The sequence below is a fragment of the Notamacropus eugenii genome, chromosome 5 (genome assembly GCF_028372415.1).
Source record: "Notamacropus eugenii isolate mMacEug1 chromosome 5, mMacEug1.pri_v2, whole genome shotgun sequence".
Lineage (NCBI taxonomy): Eukaryota > Metazoa > Chordata > Mammalia > Diprotodontia > Macropodidae > Notamacropus > Notamacropus eugenii.
The window spans coordinates 27,449,332-27,473,004 of NC_092876.1; the positions used below are offsets into that span (position 1 = coordinate 27,449,332).

The 23,673-nt window shown below is 56.9% G+C and overlaps 1 protein-coding gene across 4 annotated transcripts; it reads left to right on the forward strand.

The window, feature by feature from the left end:
- Positions 1 to 475: 475 nt before the first annotated feature.
- On the forward strand, positions 476 to 23,240 carry CLPTM1 (CLPTM1 regulator of GABA type A receptor forward trafficking). Of its 4 annotated transcripts, none has more exons than XM_072607996.1 (14): positions 476 to 606; positions 4,486 to 4,598; positions 10,701 to 10,824; positions 11,481 to 11,639; positions 13,525 to 13,642; positions 14,469 to 14,554; positions 17,627 to 17,747; positions 18,429 to 18,673; positions 19,216 to 19,309; positions 19,728 to 19,918; positions 20,192 to 20,287; positions 20,667 to 20,802; positions 21,746 to 21,913; positions 22,652 to 23,240. In XM_072607996.1, exons 1-14 carry the CDS (start codon positions 526 to 528, stop codon positions 22,852 to 22,854), a joined length of 1,935 nt encoding a protein of 644 aa, XP_072464097.1. In that variant the 5' UTR covers positions 476 to 525; the 3' UTR covers positions 22,855 to 23,240. The 4 variants fall into 4 exon arrangements, with proteins under 4 accessions (XP_072464097.1, XP_072464098.1, XP_072464100.1 ...); XM_072607998.1 differs by lacking the exons at positions 476 to 606; positions 4,486 to 4,598 and adding exons at positions 8,337 to 8,450; positions 9,156 to 9,386; XM_072607997.1 differs by lacking the exons at positions 476 to 606; positions 4,486 to 4,598 and adding an exon at positions 8,226 to 8,312.
- The last annotated feature ends 433 nt before the right edge of the window (positions 23,241 to 23,673 follow it).

The following is a 23,673-nucleotide window of genomic DNA, read 5'->3' on the forward strand; positions in this document are numbered from 1 at the left end:
AACAGAGGGGGTGTAACCCAAGGCGCGTCGGACGGTGGCTGAGGAGGGACTTCGCCGTCGGGAGGGTGGGCCGCGGTTCTCGCCGGAAGAGAGCGGGGGCGTGGCGGATGGGCAGGTTAGAGGCTGGGGCCCGGGAAAGGATCTGCCCCCTTCCCCGGGGGCGGGGAAGGAGGCGGGGAGCGCGACTGACAACGGTCGGGGGCGTGGCCGAAGGGGGGGGGCCGCGAACGGTGGCGGGGTAGGGTAGGGGGCCGGACGAGAGAAAACCGGGCCTCGGAAATGAGGGGTCGGCGCAAGGGCGCCTGACAACGGGGGACGCAGGTGGCGGCCGGCAGCGGCCTTGGCTCCCGGGTACCGGGGAGCGGCCTCCAAAGAGAGCACGCTCGCGCTGGGCGGCCGGACTCGGAGAGGGGTACGGTGGCCCGTTGGACGTAGCTACGGGTGCCGGCGGCCCGGGGCAGTTCTCGCGAGAGCGGGCGCGGCGGGGCGGGGCCTGTGGAGGGGGCGGAGACACGGATCAGGAAGATGGCGGCTGCGCAGGAGGCGGACGGGAGCCCGAGCGAAGTGGCTGCCGCGGCGACGGTAACCGGAGGCGGCTCCGGGCAGGTAGGCGGCCAGGCCGGCGGGCGGGAGCACAGCAGACGGCCCCGGCGGCGGCGCGGCCTCCCGGCGGGGCCGGATTCGAGCCCCGCGGAGTCTTGGGGCGGCCCCTCGGACCCCCTCCTGGGGCGCGCCGCAGGGCCCTCCCTCCCACCCGGCTCTGACTCCCAGCTGCCCCCGCCGCCCCTCCCCCTTCCCGGTGGGTGGCCTGCGGGAGGAGGAGGCGCCTTTTCTCGAAAAAGCCCCTCGCCTTCCCGGGCTGGGGCAGCTCGGGGCCATCCCTCCACCTCCCTCCGTCGCCCCCCCATCTCCTAATTGTCCCCGCGGGGTCCGGTCCGGTGTCTGTGCGCCTCCCTGGGACCCTGTGTGATGACTGGACACACCGGGAGGGCGCCACTGGCCCGATACGTGGGAGACCAGACAGACGGGGCACAGAGACCCCCCTCCCCAGACTGGCCGCTCTGTGCTGCAGGCCTTGGTCCCCCCGTTTACAGATGAAGAAACTGAGGCCCAGAGGGGTCAGCGGCCAGGGCGGCTCCAGGCCTGCCCTGGTTCAAAGTCCAGACTCGGCTCCTCCCTCTGCTCCTGGCCAGGCAGCTCCCAGCCCCGGGTTTGCCATGAGGGCCCCTCCTCCTCCACCGCACAGCCTTCCCTGGCCCCCCAGCATCTTAACTGGTGCTGGGCCCTGCCCGCTGGCTCCAAGGGACCCCAGTGCGGCCGCTGCCCCCTCTCCCTGGTGAGGGAGATCCTGCCCCAGGAGGGCAGGCAGCCACTGCAGTGTGGCTCCCCACCACGTGGGGACCCCCGCATTCAGATCTGGGGCTCTGCCCCCTCAGTTTGCAGTGGGGGAGTCTGGAGTGGGGAGCACGCTTGGCTCAGAGTGTCAACAGTGTCAGTAACTTTGTCCTGTGTGTTTGCCCTCCTTTTTGGCCTTGTAATGGCAGGCTAAGCCCCTGTGGGCCCAGCAGGGCTTCAGTCCTGCCCAAGTAGGAGGGGGCCACAGGAGAATACTCCCCCCTTAGGGCAAGGGGACAGCTTCCAGGCTCTGAGCTCAGCATCCAGTGAGGGGCCTGGGAGCTCAGGATGGAGACAGGCCAGGAAGAGGGAGAGGGGAGGGAAAGACCGAGAGAGAGACCGAGGGAGAGATGGACAAATAGAGAGACAGAGGGGGAGAGAGTGGCAGAAGAAAGAGAGGGAAGAAGAGATGAGAGGAGACAGACAAATGGGAAAAAAGGGAAGGAGAGAGGGAGGGATGGAGAGAGAGAGACAAGGGGGGCAGGAGAGAGAACACAAGCCTCCTAGGGCTCAGGTTGGGCCTTGGGGAGAAGGGGACCATGGAGTGAAGCATTATCAAGAGTAGGAGCAAGGCTTTGGAAGCCTTGAACACCAGGTTGGTGAATGTCACCAGAACCTCATAGACTCAGATCAGCCAGGGCAGCTTCCTGAAACAGGGCATAATATAATAACAGGGTTGTTATTGGGGGCCTTGGGAAGTGGGGGGACTTAACGTGAGGCATCAGGAGGACTTAGAGCCCATCCCAATCTGGGCTGGTTTGCGGTTGCCATGGGCTGGCCACCATGGCTAAGCCTGGTCAGGACTTTCTTCTTGGCTGCCCAGGCACCTGCCAACCCAGTCCCATCAAGGACCAGTCATGCACAGACACTTTGTGCCTGGGAAGGTGCCCTGAGGTGCTGCTGTGTGGGGTGCTCTTTGGTGGAAAAGCCCAGGCCAGAAGTGGAAGAGTGCACATGTCTCTGGACTTGGTTCAGCAGTCATGGACAAATGACTCTGTGACACGCTGGGGCCTCCACTGCTTGTGTTCCAAAGGGCCAGGGACTTAACCCCCCAGAGACAGCCTGCAGTCCAGCTTTCCCTTCTGACAGATGGAGAAACAGGCCCCACAAGCTAGAGGGACTTGCCCAAGGTCACTCACCTTGCACTGCTTTTGTCTCTGGGCCAGACCCCTCACTTTACATAGGGAAACTGAGACCTAGAGCATACCCTGCCCAAGATCTCCAAGTCAGTCAGTTGGTCCTCAACCCAGAACTGTCTCCTTCCATTCCTGTGGTGGTTATGGCAGTGTCCTGAAGACTGTGAAAAAGCTGCTCTTGTGGTGGCTTCCTTTCTCTGTTCTCATGTACAGGAGGGGGAATCAGGAAGCCGCAAGGACCGTGAGGAAAGTCCCTGCCCTTCAGGCCAGGCTGATGGGGACTCTCACTTTCATGGGGAGGTAGAGTCAGGTGACAGAGAGACATGAGGTGCCCAGGGGTAGCATGAGTGATGGGGGTGAGGAGGGAAGGGCCCAGGAGGCTTTCTGGGATGGGCTGAGATCCCAAATCTGGCAAGCGCTCCATCTGGACCCCAACTAGGAGAAAATCCTGGGGCCTGAGGGTCTGGGAGGAGGCGACCAGCACAGCCTGTTTAAGACCACCCTCCAGCCCAGAAGTAACTGAGAATTATGGGAGCAGAATGCAGGATGGTGCCAGCCAAGGTGTGTTAGGCTGGGGTGGGGATGGCTCCCCTGCCCCCCACCCCCACCCCAGGCTGCCCTGGACAATAGCAAAAGAGCTTCTAGAAATTTGATTTTGAAAATTTCAGTTTGGAAACAATTTTTTGAATGTCACGGAATAAGAGAAAGAGCGAAGGCAGTTCAGGAGGTGGCTGGTTGAATGACCTTCCTCCAGGCCTCAGTGGCTTTGTCTGTCAAAGGACAGTTCTGACCTGTGGTGAGTGTGAAGATCATAGATGCCCAGCTTGTGCAGCCTGAACACTAGGCTAGCCTGGGGAATTGCTGAGTGACCTTGAGAAAGTCATTTTCCTTCACACTTGGTTTTGGCTTCCTGGGTCAAAGGAGAGATGGGCTCACTGCTTTCACTGCCTGGAGCCCAGGCATGTCCCAGAGCTCCCATGCTGTGGCTCCCAGTGGGCTCCTGGAGCAGGGAAACCACCCTGCCTTGTGCCTGCTCTATCTGGAGGATCCTTGGTCTAGCTGGGGAGTGGAGTGGGGAAAATGAGACTGAGCCTTCGGGGCTTGTTCAAGGTCACCAAGAAGACACTGGGTGTCAGCACTCACAGGTCGACCCTTCTCTTTTAGAGAAGAATCAGGCAGCATCATAGCACAGTGGCAGGGGTCTAGGCTTGGATTTTGAGGCCCTTGCCCTTTCTGGGCCTCAGTTTCCACATATGTAAAAGGAGATTTGGGCCAGATGCTCTCCAAATCCTGTGAGAGACCAAGACCCAGAGAAAAGACCTGGTCAAGGTCACCCTGCTGCCCCCAGAACATCTGTGGAGTCTGGGGCAGAGGGGGCAGGGCCTCGTTCCGGGGTCACATGGAGCCTGTCATGTAGATCTGCCTTCCCAAGCCTGGGCTCTTCCCAGTGAACCTGTGAATGAAATAAGCCCAAGGATGGGAAACATCTTTTCTCCTGGTCTTTGGTCCATTATGTTGTGAGGTGGTGATTTATTCTCCCAGGGGCTGCAGACAGGAGCTGTGCAGCCCAGTGTAGGAAGGCCCAGCCATGAGGCCTTCTCTCCTCCCAGTGCCTTGGTTTCCTTAGCTGTAAGATGCAAATAATAAGAAGAAATCGTTTAAGACCAGATGTGGCCCTGGTGGTTCTCTTCACTGTTCTGCCAACCTGGGGCACAGCGGTCAGGGGCCTGGCCTCAGAGCCAGGAGTACTCTGAGCCCCCCCAAGGTACTTCACCTCTCAGTGCTGTGGGCTCTGACTGGGGTTTCCTTAGGCCTCTCCCTGATAGTGTAGTCCAGACCAAGGAGCTAGACTCTCGTCCTGGACCCATGGGGAGGCAAGAGGCTGGGTGGAGAGCCTTAGCCAAAGCCCTCTTTCCATTCTGAGCCCCTGTGTCTCTGTCCTGGCTCCCCATAGGTGACCAGCAATGGCAGTGTTGGAGGAGATGCACCCACAGAGACCCAACAACAGAACCGAGCTGCGCAGGCCGCTCCCAACGCCTGGCAAGTCATCAAAGGCGTGTTGTTCAGGTAAGGATCATCCCTGCGACCAGCGAATGCCCTTTCCCTCCACCATGTCCCCAACAGGTCTTGTCAGGGACGATGTGTTGGGAGCCCATCTCCTCACAGAAGAGGCCTCACGGCTACTCCCTGTGGCCATCCCCAGTCCATGCTGACCTTCGTCACACTTCTAGAGGTGCTCAGGCCCCTTCTGCGTGCTCACCAAATGTCTGGCTAAGTCAGCACACTGCCTAGGGCATCCCTGCCTCTGTTACTCTGGCTGCTTAACTTGGATTAGCACAGTAGCATTTTTAATGCCTCCTCTCCATCTTAACTGGGGTTGTTTGCAGTCTCCAGGCAGTCGGCCACCTCATGTGGTCTTCTAGCTGGTCACCAAGTGTGTTGAAAGTGCCTGCTCTGTGCTGGGCACTGTGATCCAAAGAAAGGTAGGCCAGACTAGGTCTTGTCCTCACAAAGCTCACAGGGAGTCCAGGAGGGCTTCTTTGCCAGGACCCAGATCTGAAGGAAAGGCTGGATTCCTTGTGGAGAAGGCATGCTAGGTATGAGAGATGGGGAAGAGGTCCTCTGGTTGGGAAGGCGACCAGGGCCCAGCTAGTGAGGAGCCTCAGGGCCGAGCAGAGTCGTCTGAGGGAGGGAGTGGGGATATGGGGGGGCAAGAGCTGAAGGAAGGGCAGCTAGGTGGCACAGTGAATGGAGCGCTGGCCCTGGAGTCAGGAGGACCTGAGTTCAAATCCAGCCTCAGACACTTGACACTTACTAGCTGTTTGACCTTAGGCAAGTCACTTAATCCCAGTTGCCTTGCCTTCCCCCTCCAAAAAAACAAATCAAAAACAAAACCAAAAAAAGAACTGAAGGCAACGCTCAGTTTCAGCAAGATGCCAGGGCAGTTCCAGCATCCCTGACTTAGAGACAAGGAGACACCCAGAAGTGTGTCAGTCCAGGAAGGAGGGGATGAGGACCTGTGTTAGGGCATGACTCTGGGTGAGAGGAGAAGACAGGCAGCATGTATGATATGGAGACCTGCCCAAATGGGGATTGCCAGCCACTGCCCCTGAGGCCACCATCCTGGGGATCAAGATGGGGTCTGGACCTTATCTGCATGGAGAAACCAGCTGATCCTGGGGGAGGGGTAAGAAGAGAGGAGAGCCTGGGGGGCTAGCCAGCACCATGGCCCTGGTGAGAAAGGTCTTGTGCCCCAGGAGTTCTTGGGAAAACAGGACACGGGGGTATCTTTGGGTGAGACCAAATCTCTAAAAGGAGATGTGTGTGTGTGTGTGTGTGTGTGTGTGTGTGTGTGTGTCTGTGTGTCTGTGTGTCTGTGTCTGTGTGTGTCTGTGTGTCTGTGCATGTGTGCGCGCGTGCCTGTTTGCTTATCAGCAAAGCCAGACTTTAGGGGGAGTCAGGTATTTTGAGTCAAACATTGGAAACATGAGCTCCAGAAGGGGCCTTATGGAACACCTAGTCTTGTCTACCTTTGTAGGTTTTAGAAACTGAGTCCTGGAGCAGGGCCCTGGCCTGCTCTGGAATGGTAGCATCTGGCACAGTCCACAGATACTTTGAGGTCGGCTGTGGTTTAGGGAAGGGAATGGGCTCAATCCCCTCAGACAGGCCAGGAGAGAGCTTTGGTCCAGTGTGACTAAGGGGGCATAGGAGGCACAGACTCCAAGTCTCCTCCTGAGATTTTGCGCTCCACTTACTTGTCTGTCACATGCAAGGGCTAGACTTGGTTGGCTCCTGCATGTCCTTTCAACTCCAGCGCTATGGATGGGGACTCCTCTGTACCTGCTGCAGCCTTGGTCTGGTCACCACTACGTGCATGTTGCCAGACTGAGAGGGGGACATGGTGGAGCATGCAGTGAATGCCAGGGTCCCCAGTGACTTTGGAAATCAGCTGGTCCAACCCCCTCCTTTGGAACAGGTGTGGATCCCAGAGGAGAGAGCGTGGTTTCTTCATGAACTCTGGATGCAGTTCTCACATTTTACAGAGGGAGGATTTATAGAGCACTGAGCTAAGCACTTTACAGGTGTTCTCTTTTTTGACTCTGAGAGGTAGGGGCTGAAATGACTCCCATTTAACAGATGGGGAAATTGATGCAGGCACCTGTGTAGTGACTTGCCCAGGATCACACAACTTGTGGCTGTCTGAGACTGGCTTTGGACTTGGGCCTTCTTGACCCCAGGTCTGATGCTCTGATGAGGACATGAAGGCTCGGGGAAAGAACTTGGCTGGATCACAGCAGAGGCTCCTGGAAGCCTCTGTTGGGGCCTCATCGAAATAGCTCAGGGTGCAGCTGAGAGCCTGGTTTCCACTTCCAGAACTGCTGCTCAGCCTGTGCTTGGTGACTGTGGACCACCGGGGCCTGAGTTAACTGGAATGTAGCTCAGTCCACAGGTGCTCAATGCCTTTCTGCTTAGCCCTGGCAGTGGTCATGCCCTGCCTGACAGATGACGGGCAGGTCCATCTTTGCACCTCTTTCCTCTTCTTGAACACAGAGGGCAGAAACCTGTGATGGGCAGGAGCAGCCCTGACTGACCTCTATTGCTAGCCCCTTGGTGACTTTTTTTCTCTCAAACCACAGTTGTTCCCTGCCATAAAATGGGGACTGCTGAAGAGTGAGCAGGTGTCCCCCTCTTCTTTTTGCAAAATCTTGGACAGGTCCTGCTTCCAGATTCCTGGTGAGGTTCTCAGTTTCAGATGCCGTCAATACTTACTGAGAGCCCTGAATGTGTGGAACTCCCGGTGTGCGGGACTATATCAGTAAGCACCCCAATACGCAGAGGGGTGTCTGTTAGCACAGGTTCTTAGATTCTCATTCATAAAAGGAAAGGCAGCTTTTGAGGGGTTAACAATCACTTTAATCAAACACATTATCGTTCCTTTAACCAAGTACATACATCATTCAGTTAGTTCAGGGAGTCAGGACCCTGAATTTCAAAGAAAATACAGAGAAATCAAAAGATTAGTCGACATGGCTTCCTCTGCCTGAATGCAACAGACAGTTAAACCCCAGCAGTCTTGACATCTGGGTTTTCAAAGCTGGAGGCTCCTTTAGCAGCTTCCCAGAGTCCTCATCTGGCACTCAAATCTTGCAAAACTAAGCCCCAAAGTAAAACCTCCACTCAAAGTATTTATACCTTTTTCAGAGTCAGAGAGCATCACAATCCTTGAGAACCAGTGCCTCATTTGTGGGAAGCTTCTCACAAATCTTCCCCAACCAGACTCCCTTTAATGGGCAGGCCCATTAATGGAGTGGGGAAGATCTTTAATCACATTAAAATAATTAGCAATACAAATACATACACTCTTTTTAGTTAAAGAAACTCTTGTTTCTGTACTTTATTCCTTGGAAAGACTCTTGATTGCTAAAGGCAAGATTCAGTCAGAGGCACTCGATTATACTAAAACAAAAACAGCAGAAATCCTATTTTGATTGCCATTACAGGGGCAGGGGGAGTCCTGTGCTCCTGCTCTCCAGGAGCTGACATCTAGCGCGGGGAGAAGACAGATCGGGATAACTGTCATCCCAAGCCATGTCACACTGGGTGACATAAGAGAAGCCATCATAGCTAGGCCTGACAGCTGGGGTTGGGGGTGGGGCCCTGGGGGCAGTGGGGCAGCTGGAAAACCTTGGGAGCCACATGGCAGTAGTTCAGCAGGCAGGACAATGGGGGCCTGTGATGGTCACTGGTGACATGGAGGAGAGCCCCCCCCAAAGGGGAAAGGTATGGACAGAGATAAATTGAGAAGTAAATGCTGGGAGGAATTTGAGGGGTGAGAGATCTCTCTTGCTTGGAGTGGGGGGTTAAGGAAGGCTGCCCAGATAAGAAAGCATCAGAGGTGGGCCATGAAGGAAGGAGCAGGTGAGGAGCGTCCGAAGCTTGGGGGGAGAGTGTGAAGCCCCAGAGAGAACAGAAGGGTGAGGAATCTAGTACCTGAAAAACAGTGATGGGTGCCACAGGTGGAAAAGTCTCAGTTTTCTCACTTGTAAAATAGTAAGACTCAGTCTGATGTTCTTGCTGGCTGACCTGTGTGAAGAGGGGAGGGCTCAAACTGAGCAGAGACCTTGTTAGGAAAGGCTGCAGGTTTGAGGGAAGGGTCATGGGGGAGGCCGAGGCCTAGGTCCTGAGGGGCTAGGAGGGCTGGCTATATCAAAGGAAGGAGCCTGGTCCAGTGGAGGGCCTCTCTGCTCACTCTGGCATCCTCTCCTGTAAATCTGCTAGCTACTCTTACCCTCCCAGCTTTGTGGCGAGGAAAACTGTGGGACAAGACAGGCTGCTGAGGGCCCTTCCGGGGCCAGTCATCTTGGATGAACCCTGGTCAGCACGGCCCCCTCTGGCTGTGGTATCCTGACCCTCTGGCTTTCCCCAGCTCTGCCTCTCAGGTTTTCCCATCTGCCCTCTCATCTCTTTGGGAGGAAGCTCAGTCTGGGCGCTGAAGGCTGCCCCAGGACTCAGGGCACAGCCCTCGCCTACAGGGGCTGCATTCTCTGTCCACTGTCACTGCCTTCCTCTCCTCTTCTTTCCTCTGTCCCCCTCTTCCTCCTTTCCTTCTGTTTCCTCTTTCAGGGTCAGCCATCTGCAGGGAAAGGACTCATCCCACCTCTCATTTTGTAGAGCAGGAAGGGTTACCTCACCTGTAAGTGTCAGAGGCAGGATTCACACACAGCTCTTTGGCCCATACTCCTTCTCATGTGGGAGGGGCTGTTGGGTGTGCCCAGGGAGTACGTGCCCCAGAGGACTGGAGGCTGCTGTGTGGAGTGAGGCATGAGGGCCTTTCCTGGATTGGGCAGCTGTCAGGTAGGGAGCCCCTTGTTGCCCTCCCTGCGCCTGCATAGATGGGTCACAAGATGTGGTGGAGAGGCCTTCTCTAGTTTTCTGGAGGCCGCTTAGCGCTCAGCAGACTGATAGATGGCAGCAGAGCCAGGGTTCGAGACCAGGCATCTTGTCACTCTGGTCCTGGGCTGCTGCCCACACAGTGTGGCCTCGGCAGCCAGCCAGCTATTGCTTTCTCTCCTGTTTGGTGCCAGGCCCTGGGGAGCCAAGGACCAAAGAATACGACTGGCATTGAGCCCGAGGGCTGAGGGAGGGGCCGACAAAGCTGAGGTGGAATCGGAACCCAGCACTCTTCTCCAACCCCCTCCCCCTCACTTGACTTTCTCCCTGTCCTCAGGTTTACAAGGTTTTTTTTCTGTTTTTTAAAGCACAGAGACATTTTCATTCTTTTCAGTTCCAAATTCTTTCCCTCTCCTCTCCCTCCAGAAGACAAGAAAACAAAACCTATCACAAATATGTATAGTCATGCAAAACTAATTGCTTTTAGTCATGTTAAGAGTGTATGTTCTGATGGGGGAAGCATCCTCCCTAGCTAGGGAGAAAGGGAGACAGGGAGATGTGGATGGATGGAGGTAGACAGACAGATTGGTGGGCTGATGTGTGTATTGATCTGGGACACAGACCAGCAGATGCATAGTAGCCTTGCCAGAGGGCCTTGCAGCTGGGCAGAGCCTCAGACAGATTTGGTGCCTAAGCTGAAATTGGAAGGAGCTGAGCTTCTTGGGCGGGGGTGGGGGGATGAGCAGGGAGAGCTCCGTGGCCATCCAGTGGGGGTGGGGTGAGTGAAGGTGGTGAGAGCCACTCTGGGGGCTCCAGGGCTGCTGCAAGACCTCCCACTCCCTTGGCCTTTTGGCTCAGATGGATCCACAGAGCCATGGCTCCCTGGGATTTTGGTGACCTGGCTCACCTGTCTCAGATTCAGAGGGTGAGAGCTGGAATAGATTGTCTTGTCTGACCCTCTAAGGCCCAGATATATGTGATCACACAGCACAAAGGTGGTGATTGAGTCAGCTTGCGATGGTGAGGGCAGAGCCAGCCTTGGCATAACTCAGCGGCATGCCTTTCTCTGGAGTTCTCTGTGCCAGTGACCTCCCTGTGGCAGGCTTTGTCTGGGCCCTTTAGCACTTGGTGTCCTTGGCCCCATGGTATCCTAGGGAGGAAGTGACTAGCCCGGGCCTTGCTCACTCTCCACCTCCTGAGCTGGCCCATGACTCCCAGTGCTCTGCCTGGTACAACAGGCCTGGTCACCTTGCTCTTTCCTCCTCTCCCGCCCTGTAGGATCTTCATTATCTGGGCCATCAGCTGTTGGTTTCGTCGTGGGCCGGCACCACAGGACCCAACCAGCCCTGGGGGAGCCCCCCGAGTGCCCAGCCGCAACCTCTTCCCAAAAGACACTTTAATGGTGAGAGTGTGAGGAGTGGGAGGGTGGTGAGGGCTGGGCAGGGAGGACTGGGGATCAGTCCCATGGTTTGGGGCAGGGCTTTTCCTCTTCAGCTCCCTCCAACTTGGCCCTCTGTTCAGTTCAGCAAACCCTTGAGCTCATTGTTGTGCTGGGCTTTGGGGTCAGAGGTACAAACAGCCCCTATCTGTGGGCAGCTCCTCTTGTCTCCTGGGTGGGCAGTGCCATGCCCATGGATCAGCAAATATGGGACAGTTTGGGGAAAAGGGAATGGTAGTAAGAGTGGATGGCTTCAGGGGGGTCAGGCCTAAACTGAGCCTGGGGAGCAGAGAAGGCTCCCAGCAGCAGGTGAGGCTGGGCACCAGAGCCCATCAAACTGAGGTGTTTGAGAAGGGAGCCCACCCAGGCCCCCCATAAATACCATGCTGGGGAGTGTCCAGGGGCTCAGACCTGCCCCTGGCAATGGCGCAGGGAGAGTGAGGAGGGCTTGGCCTGAACGAGGTAGGAGCTGGAAACAGAGAGCAGGCCTGGTGCTCCCTGGGAGCAGGGAGGCCCAGGAGTGCAAGGGGCTGCAGACAGCACTGGGGGAAGGAGAGTCCTCTATCCCATCCATGGCCAACCAGGGTGGAGATGCTGGAGCGAGGCCGTTCTCCCCACAGAACCTGCATGTGTACATCTCTGAGCATGAGCACTTTACAGACTTCAACACCACCTCCGCGCTGTTCTGGGAGCAGCAAGACCTCGTCTACGGGGACTGGACCAGTGGCGAGAATGCGGATGGCTGCTACGAGCACTATGCTGAGCTGGACATCCCACCGGTGAGAGGGTGCCTGGCCCTGGCCTTCTCCCCAGCCCTCAGTTTACCTGCTCAGTTCAGCTCAGTTAAACACCTGACTAGCAGGTGCCAAGAAGGGGCTGGCCTGCATTGGAAGGAGAAACTTGGGTGTCCTCACATTGGAGACACAGTCTCCATCTCAATAGGACACTCGAAGGTGGCCCAACCCTACGTGTACATGTATGCAGTTGGGTCTGGCCACGTTAGGAGCATTGACAAAGCACCTACTGTGTGCCAAGAGCTGGGGATACACAAGTAGGCAAAAAGAGTGCCTGCGGCTGCTGGGTGGTACCGTGGATAGAGTGCCAGGTCTGGAATCAGGAAGCCCCGTCTAGCCTCAGACCCCTAACTAGCTATGTGTCCCTGGGCAAGTCATTTCACCCAGTGTGCCTCAGTTTCCTCATTTGTCAAATGAGCTGGAGAAGAAATGGCCAACCACTCCAGTGTCTCTACCCAGAAAACCTAGATGGGGTCACGGAGAGTCAGACAGGGCTGAAGTGACTGAACAGAAGCTAGTGACTACCTCTGACAGAGCCAGTGTACAGACAGCTCCGTGCAAATCCTGGTACTTTTATGAACTTCATTTTACAAATGAGGCCACTGAGGTGAGCAGAGGTTAAGTGATTTACTTGCCCAGGGGCGCGTACCTAGTAAGTGTATGGGGTTAGATTGGAACTCGGGCCATCTTGCCTCCAGGTTCAGTTCCGGGAAGGTGTGAGGGAGCCATGGGACTACAGACCTTGTGATCAGATGCCAGGGTCCAGGCCGAGCCTTGAGGGGCACCTGCTCTGATGCAGGCCCCATTCCTGCCTTTGGTATCAATCGGTCCTGGGTTCCTAAGACACAGAGAAGGCAGCGTGCAGGGAGATAGTGCTTTGGTTTGGGGGCGTCAGAGAGTTGGGCCTTAAAGGAAGGGAAGGTGATGGGCTGGGAGCAGACCTCAGGCATGGCAGTGCTATGGGTGTGGTGATGCCAGTGGGGCTGGAGCATGAGTGCCTGTAGGAAGGGAGGGAGTATGTGATCCAGGACAGTGTCAGATCCCTGGATCTGGAAACTGGGGGCCTCTGACCTTGGGCAAACTCCCTCCCCTCTGTGCCCTCCTGGAGAAGAATGGATGTGGACTTAGTTCCCTCAAGGGTCCTGTCCAGCTCATTCTGTGATTCTGAGGGGCCCTAAACCCAAGTGGCAGGCATAGGGGTTGAGCCAATGGAGAAAACTCCTGGCTGTTGGGGTAGTGAGAGGGAACACATAATGGATGCCATGTTGGGCCCTTTATAAGTAGGGAAGATGAGAAAAAGCAGCTTGAATGTGGGCCCCTCCACTCCCATACCCCTCCCAAGCTCATAGGCCTGCTTGGTCACACCACACTGAGCACATAGTATTCCAGAAGCCTGGCACGGATGCCCCTGAGGCCCAGCTCTGTAGGGGAGCAGGGCCTCTCTGCTTGGCTGTGCTGAGAGGGATCCTCAGGTTCTCTAGCTCTAACCTGTGGGACTTCTGAATAACACTAGTGAGACTGGTGTGGCTGGCCTGAAAAGGCCACGAACGCCTCTGACCCTTGGGGGTCCAGAGTGTCCCCATTCGTCAGGTGGGGCAGCCTTTGGCTTCCGAGCCTTGTGTGGTACCCAGCACCGTGATGACCATCTCTCACCTTCAGACAGTCAGAGTCAGACCATGACTTATTGTCCCTGTTTTACAGGTGAAGAAACAGGCTCAGGGAAGGTGAGGGACCTGCCCCATGTCACCCAGCGAAGGATGGGGACCCTAACCAGGCCTGCCACCTTCTGGTCCAGAAGAGGCCAGTGTGTCTGAATGGCTGGAGAGAGCTCTGGGCGTCCTCATCACTGACCTCTGTCTGTCCCTTCCAGAGTGTGCAGCAGAACGGCTCCATGTACATCCACGTGTACTTCACCAAGAGTGGCTTCCACCCAGACCCCAAACAGAAGGCTTTGTACCGGCGGTTGGCCACTGTGCATACGTCACGAAGTAAGGCCCCATCTGCCCTAGCAGGCCAAGCTGAGGGAATGGGGGGCAAAGGATGCTGTCCTGGACCCCAACACCCATCGGTGCCAACCTGGGTCAGGGCTGAGCCCTTAGGCTAACAGGCCTCCTCCATCTGAAGGGAGAGCCCTAGGAGGGAAGATGGGCTCCAGAAACCTCTAGCACAGCCCTGCTCGGGGCTGGGGAGCTGGAGGGGGTGTGGGCCAGGGCATCTGAGAAGGCTGCTGGTGGTTAGCTTTTGTGAGAATTATGTTAACGATGGGAGAGAGAGGAGGAATGTTCCCTGAGGGAATTAGACAGATACTTCAGCCACAAGACAGATCTAGGAAAGACACTGTGGTGCAGTTCGATAAAGCAGATGTTTCTGGAGTGTTTGGTTGGGGAGGAAGTTGATCCCAGGCACTGAGAGGCCTTGAATGTCAGTCATGCTAAGTGCCCCAGGCATATGAGGAGCTGGGATGTGGGAGGAGCACTCAGCCTGGGCCCCCAACAAGTGTCATGGGACAGAAAGAGGCCCCTCCTATCACTGCTGGTGAATCCAGGGGCCTCGAGAGTCCCAGTGTTAGTGGGCAGATGAGCTGAGTCGCAGAGGTGGGCCTGAGAGAGCCTCGGGAATCCACCAGGCCACATGCTGGGGAGTGTGGCCGGGAATCAGGCCTTCTTGAACCCTGAAGGATTGGGGACCAGAGCTGGGCAAGGGGGAGAGAGAGGCCCCCCAACACTGATGCTCCAGACCTGGGTGATCGCTGCCCTCATGGCCTCCTCCTTCCCGCTCTCTTTCTTCCTCCTCTTCTCTCTCTGTTCCTCTCAGTGATCAACAAGTATAAACGAAGGCGATTCCAGAAGACCAAGAACCTGCTGACGGGCGAGACAGAAGCTGACCCTGAGATGATTAAGGTGATCAGGGCAAACAGATGCGTGCAGCTCCGCTCTGTGTAAGGTCTTGGCCAGGCCCAAGCGTCTCCGCTCTCAGCCCTTCCCCCAAGCCGCTTCCCTTCACCCAGTACATAGTGAGGGTGTGGGTCTCCACCAGCCTCCTGTCTCTCTTAGCCGTGACTCCTTGCCCTTTTTGATGTCCCTTGTTCCGAGGCCTCACTGGGCCCTGACCTTGTGTGGTCTGAGGGCATGGTGGTCATTCTTGGTGAGCCCCGTGGGCCAGGAGTGAGCAGCAGAGGAAGACCAGGTCTCCTCTGGGCTGTGGCATAAGATGGCACCTCCTGCTCCCCAAGAATCCTCCCAGAATCCCTGAGAAGGGGAGGGGGCTTATTTTGCTGTCTCTGTGGAAGAGGAGGTAGGTGACTGAGTGGGGTCACATGGGAGGTCATGCTGCCCAGCCTTCTGTGTCGAGAGGCAGGAAGATGGAGCAGGGGTAGCTAGGCCCTGCTGCCTCCTCTGGGCTTCAGTGACCCTCTTTATCACCTGCAGCCTTTGCCCTTCCTTCAGCCCTCTGGCCTACCTAGGCCAAATCAAATCCTCCTTGTCCTACACAGTCTTTAGTATGTCTGAATGCCTGTGAGGCTGCCCTTCTCTAACCCAGACACATCGGCCTCCTTCCTCAGTTCTGCTGCTGCCCAGAGCTGAGCTCAGGCTCCTGGGGTGGCCCTGGACAGTCCTGACCTCCAGAACTGCCATCCCCGCTGTCTAACCTTCCTTTGGAGCAGAGGACCTGGCACGTGCTTGAGCCCCAGGAACTGCCAGAGAGTCCCCAGCATCCCCCTCCCCCTCCTCCTCCTCTCACCTTTGAAGGCCCAGGGCTCTCAGCTTCTCAGCCTGAGTGGGCAGCTCCCAGTTGGGAGGCAGAAAGTCCGCCCAATGCCAGGATGCCAGACCTTGGGTAATCACTGCCCCCATCACCTCTGAAAAGTTCTCATGAAGCGAAGTACAGGCAGTGACGCTCCACTCCTTGGGCAGAGAAGGGGACAGCTGCTGGGCCCCCGGAGCCCTGAGGCCAGTGTGTCTGGTCAGGGGAAGATTTGCCCTCAGGTCTTCCTGACTCTGAGGCCGGTTCTGTCTTCCTGCTGCAGGTGTTAGTAGTTATCAGTAGGAGTTGTGATTGGGGCGCTGGGGAGCTGCTTTGGAGCCAGCAGTGATAGGTTCAGAACTCTCTGCTTTCAGAATAGCCCTGGTTTGGAGAGGGTAGAGGGTGCAGTCGAGCAAATGGGCTGAGGTGAGGGGATGAAAGAGTGACCTCTGGTGTGGTGAGGAAGAGGAGAGAGGAGACAGAGGTTTTTGGTGGGCCATGGTCCTCATATGTGTGTCCTGGACCACGTCAGTGGTCAGGCTGAAGACCTGGTGCATGGAGGGGAGCTGTTCCAACTAAAGACCTTAAAAACATAGTCAAATGCAGGGAAGCAGAAGGAAGCCGAGCAAGTGGCAGGGATTCAAAGATGAAAAACCAAGTTAGTGATGGGCCAGCCTGATACTGCAGCAGTTTCCAAGTTAGATTGAATGTAAATGATGTTTTGCAATCTGGAATAACTGAGCTGAAGGACTGTGACGTCTGTCATAGCATGTATTGTTAGCTCGACTAAGGTTTGTTGTTTACAGTAACAACAGAAGAAAGCTCTGAATTTCACATAGAGGTCAGTACAAGAAAAGAGGTTTTTTTTTTTTCTCCATCTAAGTTTGTGGCCCCCTGAGATCTCAGACATCCTCCTCTCCCAGGTGAAGCAACCCTGGTCTCGAGGTAGCATTGATGGGACCTAGGAGTCCCTGGGGAGGGTGAAGGGTCAGAAACAGCTCTGAGGTAGGAATGTGGATGACTGGGGAGGCCGTGAGAGGGGTAACTGTAGCATGGAGGGGACGGGAAGGAGAGAGCTAACAATTGGATTATGGCCCAGGAGAGAGAATGTAGAGACAGAGGCTTGGCACACGGGCCCTGACCCTGCCAGGGATGAGGGGCCACAGAGAAGGAACAGTCAGATACTGAGGAACTCTGGCTGGAGGCGGGCAAGGGCAGGAGCTATTGGGCAAGAGAAACTTGAAAGGGAAAGGCCTTTGGCTCATGCCCTGCCCAGTTACAGCCCCGAGTCACGGTCACCACTCACAGCAAAGGCCAACCTGGGAACCAAGCCCCTAACTGGGTAAGCCTTGTACCCTCCCTCGCTGACCATGGCATGTCTCCCATACCTTCTCTCATGCCCCCTGCCCCCAATGGCTCTCCTGGCACCCCCACTTTAAGCTGAGAAGCTGCCTCTCCCCACCTCACACCTCCTCAGGGCAGCCCCAACTCCCTCTTGTCTGCCCAGACTTGTCCAGCATCCTCATCTATCCCCGTTAACTGATGTCTCTCACTCCCCCATCTCCTCCACTGTCCAGCTCCTGATCCCATTATCCCACAGGAGCTGCTCTCTCCAGAGTGACCAGTGAGCTCTTGGTTCCCCAGTTGGCAGCCTTTTCCTGTCCCCCTCCCTCTTTGCTGACTCTCTCCCCATCCCTCTGACCACTCCTCCTCCCACCAAGGCTGCTGGCCAGGCCGCTTCACACCCCGCCCGGACATTTCAGGAGGCTGCTCTCTGTTCTCCCTGCCTCAGTCTCCCCAGGCTTCAGCCCACCCTCCACTCAATTGTGACCACAGGAAAAGCCTTGAAAGCTTTAGTGGGGGGACAGGGATGGGGAAAGGGGCAATACTTTTTGGGGGCAGGAGCAGCGAGTTGGTCATCTGCCCAGATGGAAATGGGAGGCTCAAGGAGAGAGGTTTGGAGCGGGAGTTTGTCAGAGATGAATGAAGAGGAAAAGCCTGTGCAGTGGCCAGAGCTCATGAACTATAGCTTGGCTCCCATTTCTCTCACGAGGGCTTTGTGGATTATAAGGCCCGAGGCTCGCTTGGGTGGTCGCAGAGAGGTCTGCTTAGTTCCGATGTTTGGAGGAAGGGGCCTTCTGCCCCAGCAATCTGGGCCCTCGCTGCCCAAAGGAGGGGCTGCCAGTGCCTCCCTCCAGCTCAGCATGCCCTATGCTCTTTCCCCACAGCGAGCTGAAGACTTTGGCCCCGTGGAGGTCATCTCTCATTGGCACCCCAACCTCACCATCAACATTGTGGATGACCACACGCCCTGGGTGAAGGGCAGTGTGCCTCCACCCCTGGACCAGTGTAAGCATCTCTCCTCCCCTGAAGGCTTCTCCCTCTGTCTCCCTCTCTCTGCCTATCTTCTCTAAGGCAGGGAGGAGGCCAGCCTCCATGCCCACATTCCCTTTTTCCCCTCCTCTGGGTCCCACTTCCATGTCAACCAGGTCTCTTCTGCCATGCCCACCATTTCCCCACTGCCGGCAGAGCCAGGGGCCAGGCCTCCAGCCTTAGAGGCCCACTGGATCCTCAGAGATGCCCACTCCCCCAGACATCAGAATCTTGAAACTGGTGTTGGGGTAAGATTGATGTGTGTTTGCAGAGGAGCAGTGTGGTCTCATGGGTACCCAGGAAATTTGGGTTCTGGTCCTGCCTCCAACCAACACTGCCTGTGTGTCCTTGAGCAAGTCTCTGCACCTCTTGGTGTTCCAGGCAGCTCCCTGGGGAAGGTGCCCAACCATATGGGAGCGGGCTTTTCCTCATCTGGACCTTGGCTGTAGCTGCCAGTGAAATCACAGATCCTGGGACTCTCCCTCTTTGTTTGCATTTTATCCTCAGGCCTCTCAGCAGAGTTCGGAGCCCTGACTTCTGGGGTGGCCCCTCCGGCCCCGGGGGGCTGCCTCAGGCTCCCCTTCCTGTTGCCGGCCCGGCCCAGTCTGGGCCCTCCCTCCTCGCCCTCCTGATGGCCACTTTCCTGCTCCCCTGTAGACGTGCAGTTCGACGCGGTGAGCGGAGACTACTACCCCATCATCTACTTCAATGACTACTGGAACCTGCAGCGAGACTACTACCCCATCAACGAGACCCTGGCCAGCCTGCCCCTGCGCCTCTCCTTCTGCCCTCTGTCGCTGTGGCGCTGGCAGCTCTATGCAGCCCAGAGCAGCCGCTCGCCCTGGAACTTCCTGGGGGAGGACCTGTACGAGCAGTCAGATGAGGAGCAGGACTCCGTCAAGGTGAGCGGTGCCCCTTGGCACATCACCTCCCCTCTGCTGGCCTCAGTCTCCTTAGCTGTAAAATGGGGACAAGAGCAGCACCTCACTCCCAGGGTACTGTGAAGATCAAGCGAGAGGTTTACGAAGTGCTTAGCCCAGGGCCTGGTACACAGTAAGCACTTAAGAAATGCTTGTTTCCTTCCCTCCCTCCCACCCTTTCTTGCTCCACCAGGTGACAAGGGTCAGAGTCACTTGATCCCTAAGCTTGAGTCCTTCTAATAATGCTTCTGGGCCGGTCCTGGGGGACGCAGGGTGAGGGCAGAGGGGCAGGTGCTCCCCAGCCTCCACCCACCCTTGGGTTGCACCAGCCGTGCTCCCTTTCCTTCCTCAACTTTTCCCTCATCTCTCCCCCTCTTTCTTCTCCCTGACTTTTCCATGACTGTTCTTTCTTGTCTCCCAATGCCCTTTTCAGTGGGTCTCCTGGGCTTGGGGCCTGCCCCTGGAGGACGGGTCAGGCAGAGTCCTCACTCCCATTGACCTTCTGTGTGTCACTGCCCTCCCAGGTGGCCCTCCTCGAGACCAACCCCTACCTCCTGGCCCTCACCATCGTCGTCTCAATTGTCCACAGCGTCTTTGAGTTCCTGGCCTTCAAGAATGGTAGGGGCCCACCCAGAGAGCCCCCAGCCTAGAGGAGCCTTCCTCAAACATGCAGCCCCTTCCTACTCCAAAAAGACTAGGGCAGTTTTCCGCCTTGTTGGAGGTTCGATGCCACAAATCTTTGACTCCAGGGAGATTTGGTCAGGGCAGTCCCTGAAGAGGGGGTGAAGAAGGGTGGGGCAACAGGCGGGCACTTCCAGGCAGAGAGCAGGCAAGGCCCCACCCCCACCCGGGCTTCAGGGGATCAGCTGTCTGAGCCAAGGGGAACTCCAGGGTGGCCCTGGAGCTGACAGGAGAGGGTCCTAGCACCAGAGGGAGCCCCCAGCCTGAGCATAGAGACAGGCCCACCTCAGCCCTCTGGTGGCCTGGGTATGCCTGACTTCACCTCCCTAATTCCTGCTCCATCCCGGGCTCACAGACATCCAGTTCTGGAACAGCCGTCAGTCCCTTGAGGGCCTCTCCGTCCGCTCTGTCTTCTTTGGTGTGTTCCAGTCACTTGTGGTCCTTCTCTATATTCTTGACAATGAGACCAACTTTGTGGTTCAGGTCAGCGTCTTTATTGGCGTCCTGATTGACCTGTGGAAGATAACCAAGGTCATGGATGTCCGGGTAAGGATCTCAATCAACTCTGCACAGGAGAGTGCTGAGCCCTGACTCCCAGCCCCCACTGCAGGGAGCTAAGACCCCTCCCCCCACCCATCCCCAGTGTAGGACCAGGGAGTTTCCAGGACCAAGCCCCCCCACTAAGGATTGGGGAATTTGTATTGGGGATTTTCTGGTACTAGAGCCCCTCAGGGTATGGGGAATTGAGGGGCATTGGGGCTGGTTGTCCTCGAAGAGAGCTTTTCTCCCTCCGCTTACTCGTTTTTCCCCCACCGCTAGCTGGACCGAGAGAACAAGGTGGCTGGAGTATTCCCCCGCCTGACCTTCAAGGATAAGTCTACATATATAGAGTCCTCCACCAAAATTTATGATGACGTAAGTGTGGGGTGCAGGGCCCTGGAAAAGACAGGGGTGGGGGTGGGGAGAAGGAGGTGGAGAGAGGCAGACCCTGCATCCTGAAGGACATGGGGGAGGAGACTGGTGTGGAGGGCTCCCCTGGAGGAGGGCTGTGAGAGAGGGGGAGACCTGGGGGAATCAGAAGGGGGGGCCCTTGTGGGCATATTGGGGTGTGCACACGCATGCACACACACACCTCTCCAGCCTGCAAGTGCTAGGAAGCTCAAAGTCCTTGTGTGTTACCTGGGAAGTCCCTTGGGCAAGGCCAGAGGGCCAAGGAGGCAATGTGGGTGTGGGAGAGGAGGGGCCCTGAGGACAGGTCCCTATCAGGACTCACCACTCCCTCCCCCCCATGCAGATGGCATTCAGGTACCTGTCCTGGATCCTGTTCCCCCTCCTGGGCTGCTATGCTGTGTACAGCCTTCTGTACATGGAGCATAAGGGCTGGTACTCCTGGGTCCTTAGCATGCTCTACGGCTTCCTGCTGACCTTCGGTGAGACCCTCCCTGACAGCCGGAACACGTTAGCGGTCCTTCTGCCAGAGTAGGAAGGAAGGGGATTGGCTTTGGCATCTGAGGAGAGACCCTGAGTTTGTGTCAGCTGTACTGGGGGCTCTGGGCAAGCCCAGACCTTTCTTGGCCTTAGACTCTCTGGCCTCTTGGTCCTGTTATTCTTTTGTCCACAAGGCAGTGAATAGAGCTCTGAGAAGGCCTGACTTCTCTTCTGCCTCTGGCCATACACATGTACATGGTGGGGGAGTGCCTGGGGGACCTGGGGGATATGTTGGGACCATGGCCTAGTGACCAAGTAGCTGGAAGACCTGAGGGCCCAGCAGGACCAGGTACAGGGCACCCAGCTGCTAATGGCCGCCCTATATGTAAACTCCTTCCCCATTGCAGTTCTGAAGCTTTGGAGGTGTGGGCTGTGCTGGAGATGGCTGTGAAGGAAGAACCCAGGGATGGGGGAAGGGCCTTCCAGCTAAGGGAGGAGAATGGGGGCGCCTATGGTCCCTCTTGACCTTGGGTGGCCCCTCTAGCTATGTCCACTCAACCAAGCCAGCCCTCTTGTCTTCCCAGTGTGATAGCCAGAGCACTATGTGGAGGTTAGAAGCCCTGGCAACAATCTCAGTTTTACCCCTCACCTGATAGGACCCACTGGGCAAGACAGTTTCTTCATCTGTAAAATGAAGGGATATGGGCCATGTATCCTGTAAGGTCTCAGGTCTGACATCAGGTAGCCCAGGACACCGATGAATGCTGATGGTGTCTGGAGTGAGCTGTGACCATCTCTAAGCCTCAGTCTCTCTGTGGAATGTAGGTGTTGGCCTCAGGCGGCCCTCAGAGACTGTCTGGTCCAACCCACCCTACAGATGAGGAGACTGAGGCCCCTTCCAAGTCTCCCAGTGCGTTCACCTGCCCCCTTTGCATCCATCTCCAGGTTTCATCACCATGACGCCCCAGCTCTTCATCAATTATAAGCTCAAGTCCGTGGCCCATCTGCCCTGGCGCATGCTGACTTACAAAGCCCTCAACACTTTCATTGATGACTTGTTTGCTTTTGTCATCAAGATGCCAGTGATGTACCGGATTGGCTGTCTTCGAGATGGTGAGCACGTGGGGGCCTGGAGGGATGGGGATGGGGAAGAGGGTGGGGCACAGCCCTGGGTGAGGCCCTGAGAGCAGGATGCCAGTCAGCCCCTCGGACTAATGGGAGTCCTGTTGTAGGGAGGCAGAGACAGGCCGGCTGGACAAGAAAGGGTTGTAGGTGGAAGTGGGGAGAGTAGCCAGAAGGAGGGAAGACCTCTGAGGGAGTAGGATTCTGTTGTCATACCCTTCTCTTAGCTCGAATTCAGTAAACATTTCTTAAACACCTGGTTCATCCCAGACACTGAATTGGGAACAAGGGGCAATGCACTGTCAGATTGCAGCTCCATCTAGTGAATAGCCTCTTACAGGGAGAGCCATCCACGATGGCAAAGCCATCCCCTGGAGGGGCAGGCTCCCCAGGAGGCCTGGGACTACTTCTAGGATACTTGGGAACCACAACCCCAAGGTCTCCTAAATGCATCCAGGAGGTGGTCCATGTCAAAGGAAGTGGCCAAAGGCTCAAATCCTGCCTCAGTCACTTCGATGGTGTAAGCTCATTCAAGTCACTTTTCTGGGCCTCAGTTTTCTTCTCTGCAAAACGAAGAAGTTGGACTCTGGCCTCCAAAGGCCCTTCCATCTCTAAATCTGTGATCCTCAGGAAGCTGAGAGGAGCCTGGAGCTCTTGAGGAAGCTGTTCTGGCTGAGGGTGGGGGCAGCCCCACTGGCCCCCTCATGGGTCTCTCCTGTGCTTTTTCAGATGTGGTCTTCTTCATCTACCTTTATCAGCGGTGGATATACCGGGTGGACCCCACACGAGTGAACGAGTTTGGAATGAGCGGGGAGGCGCAGACAGCTGTGGCGGCTCTGACGCCGCCAGCAGCCCCCAGTGGGGATGGCCCCCTCCCTGGACAGGACCAGGGGCCCGCCCCCAAGCCGGCAGAGGAAAAGAAGAAGGATTAGTCTCTCCCCTGGTTTCCCTGGCCATCAACGTTCTCCCCATGCCCCCCCCCCCCAGCTCACTGTGACCCCATCCCCCCTGCCCTGGACAGACGGGGAGGGAGGGAGCTGGAGGGGGTCAGGGGAACGCCCCCCTGTTGTGATGTGGGGGAAGGCTGGTGTTGGGAGTGTGGGGAGCAGGGCGCTCCCTGCCTGTCTGTCCCTGTGTCAGTTCCAGCGCCATCTGTAATCATTGTAAGCCATCGCATCATGGCAGGGAGGTGGGTGGGAGGGGGCTGAGGCCCCAGAGCTCTCCCTCCCGACCCCCAGACCCATCTCATCCTTTCCCACCTCCCACCTCCCCCAACACAGACTCTGGATTTAATAAATTCATATGGGTGTTTAACTTATGCCAGGGCCCGGCCTCCTTCTCCTGCTGACCATCGCCGCCTAGGGGGGCTGCTGGACAGCTCCCCGGAGCCCCCAACCCCTCCCTCCCCCGACCTTGGGCTCATCCTGGGCCATAGAGACCCACAAGAGGGGGCTCCCCAGTGCCCTCCCCCCTTTCCTCTCTCTTGGAAGGGCTGTGGCCGCCCCAGTCCCTGCTCCCCCAGACCCATCCAGACCTGTTTGCAGACTGCCCCCCAAGACTCCCAGGCCTCCTCCTGGCCCGTCTTTTGGGGGCCCTTGCTGCCTCGCACTTCTCCCTCGAGACCCTGTTGGACCCTTTCCTCAAACAAGGGTGGAGGAAGAAGGGCTCAGGCTTGGGAATCCTGAGTCCTAGATTCGAATGCCCCCCTAAGTGAGGGGCTTGGCCCGGCCACAGCCGGGATCCCCTGGGCC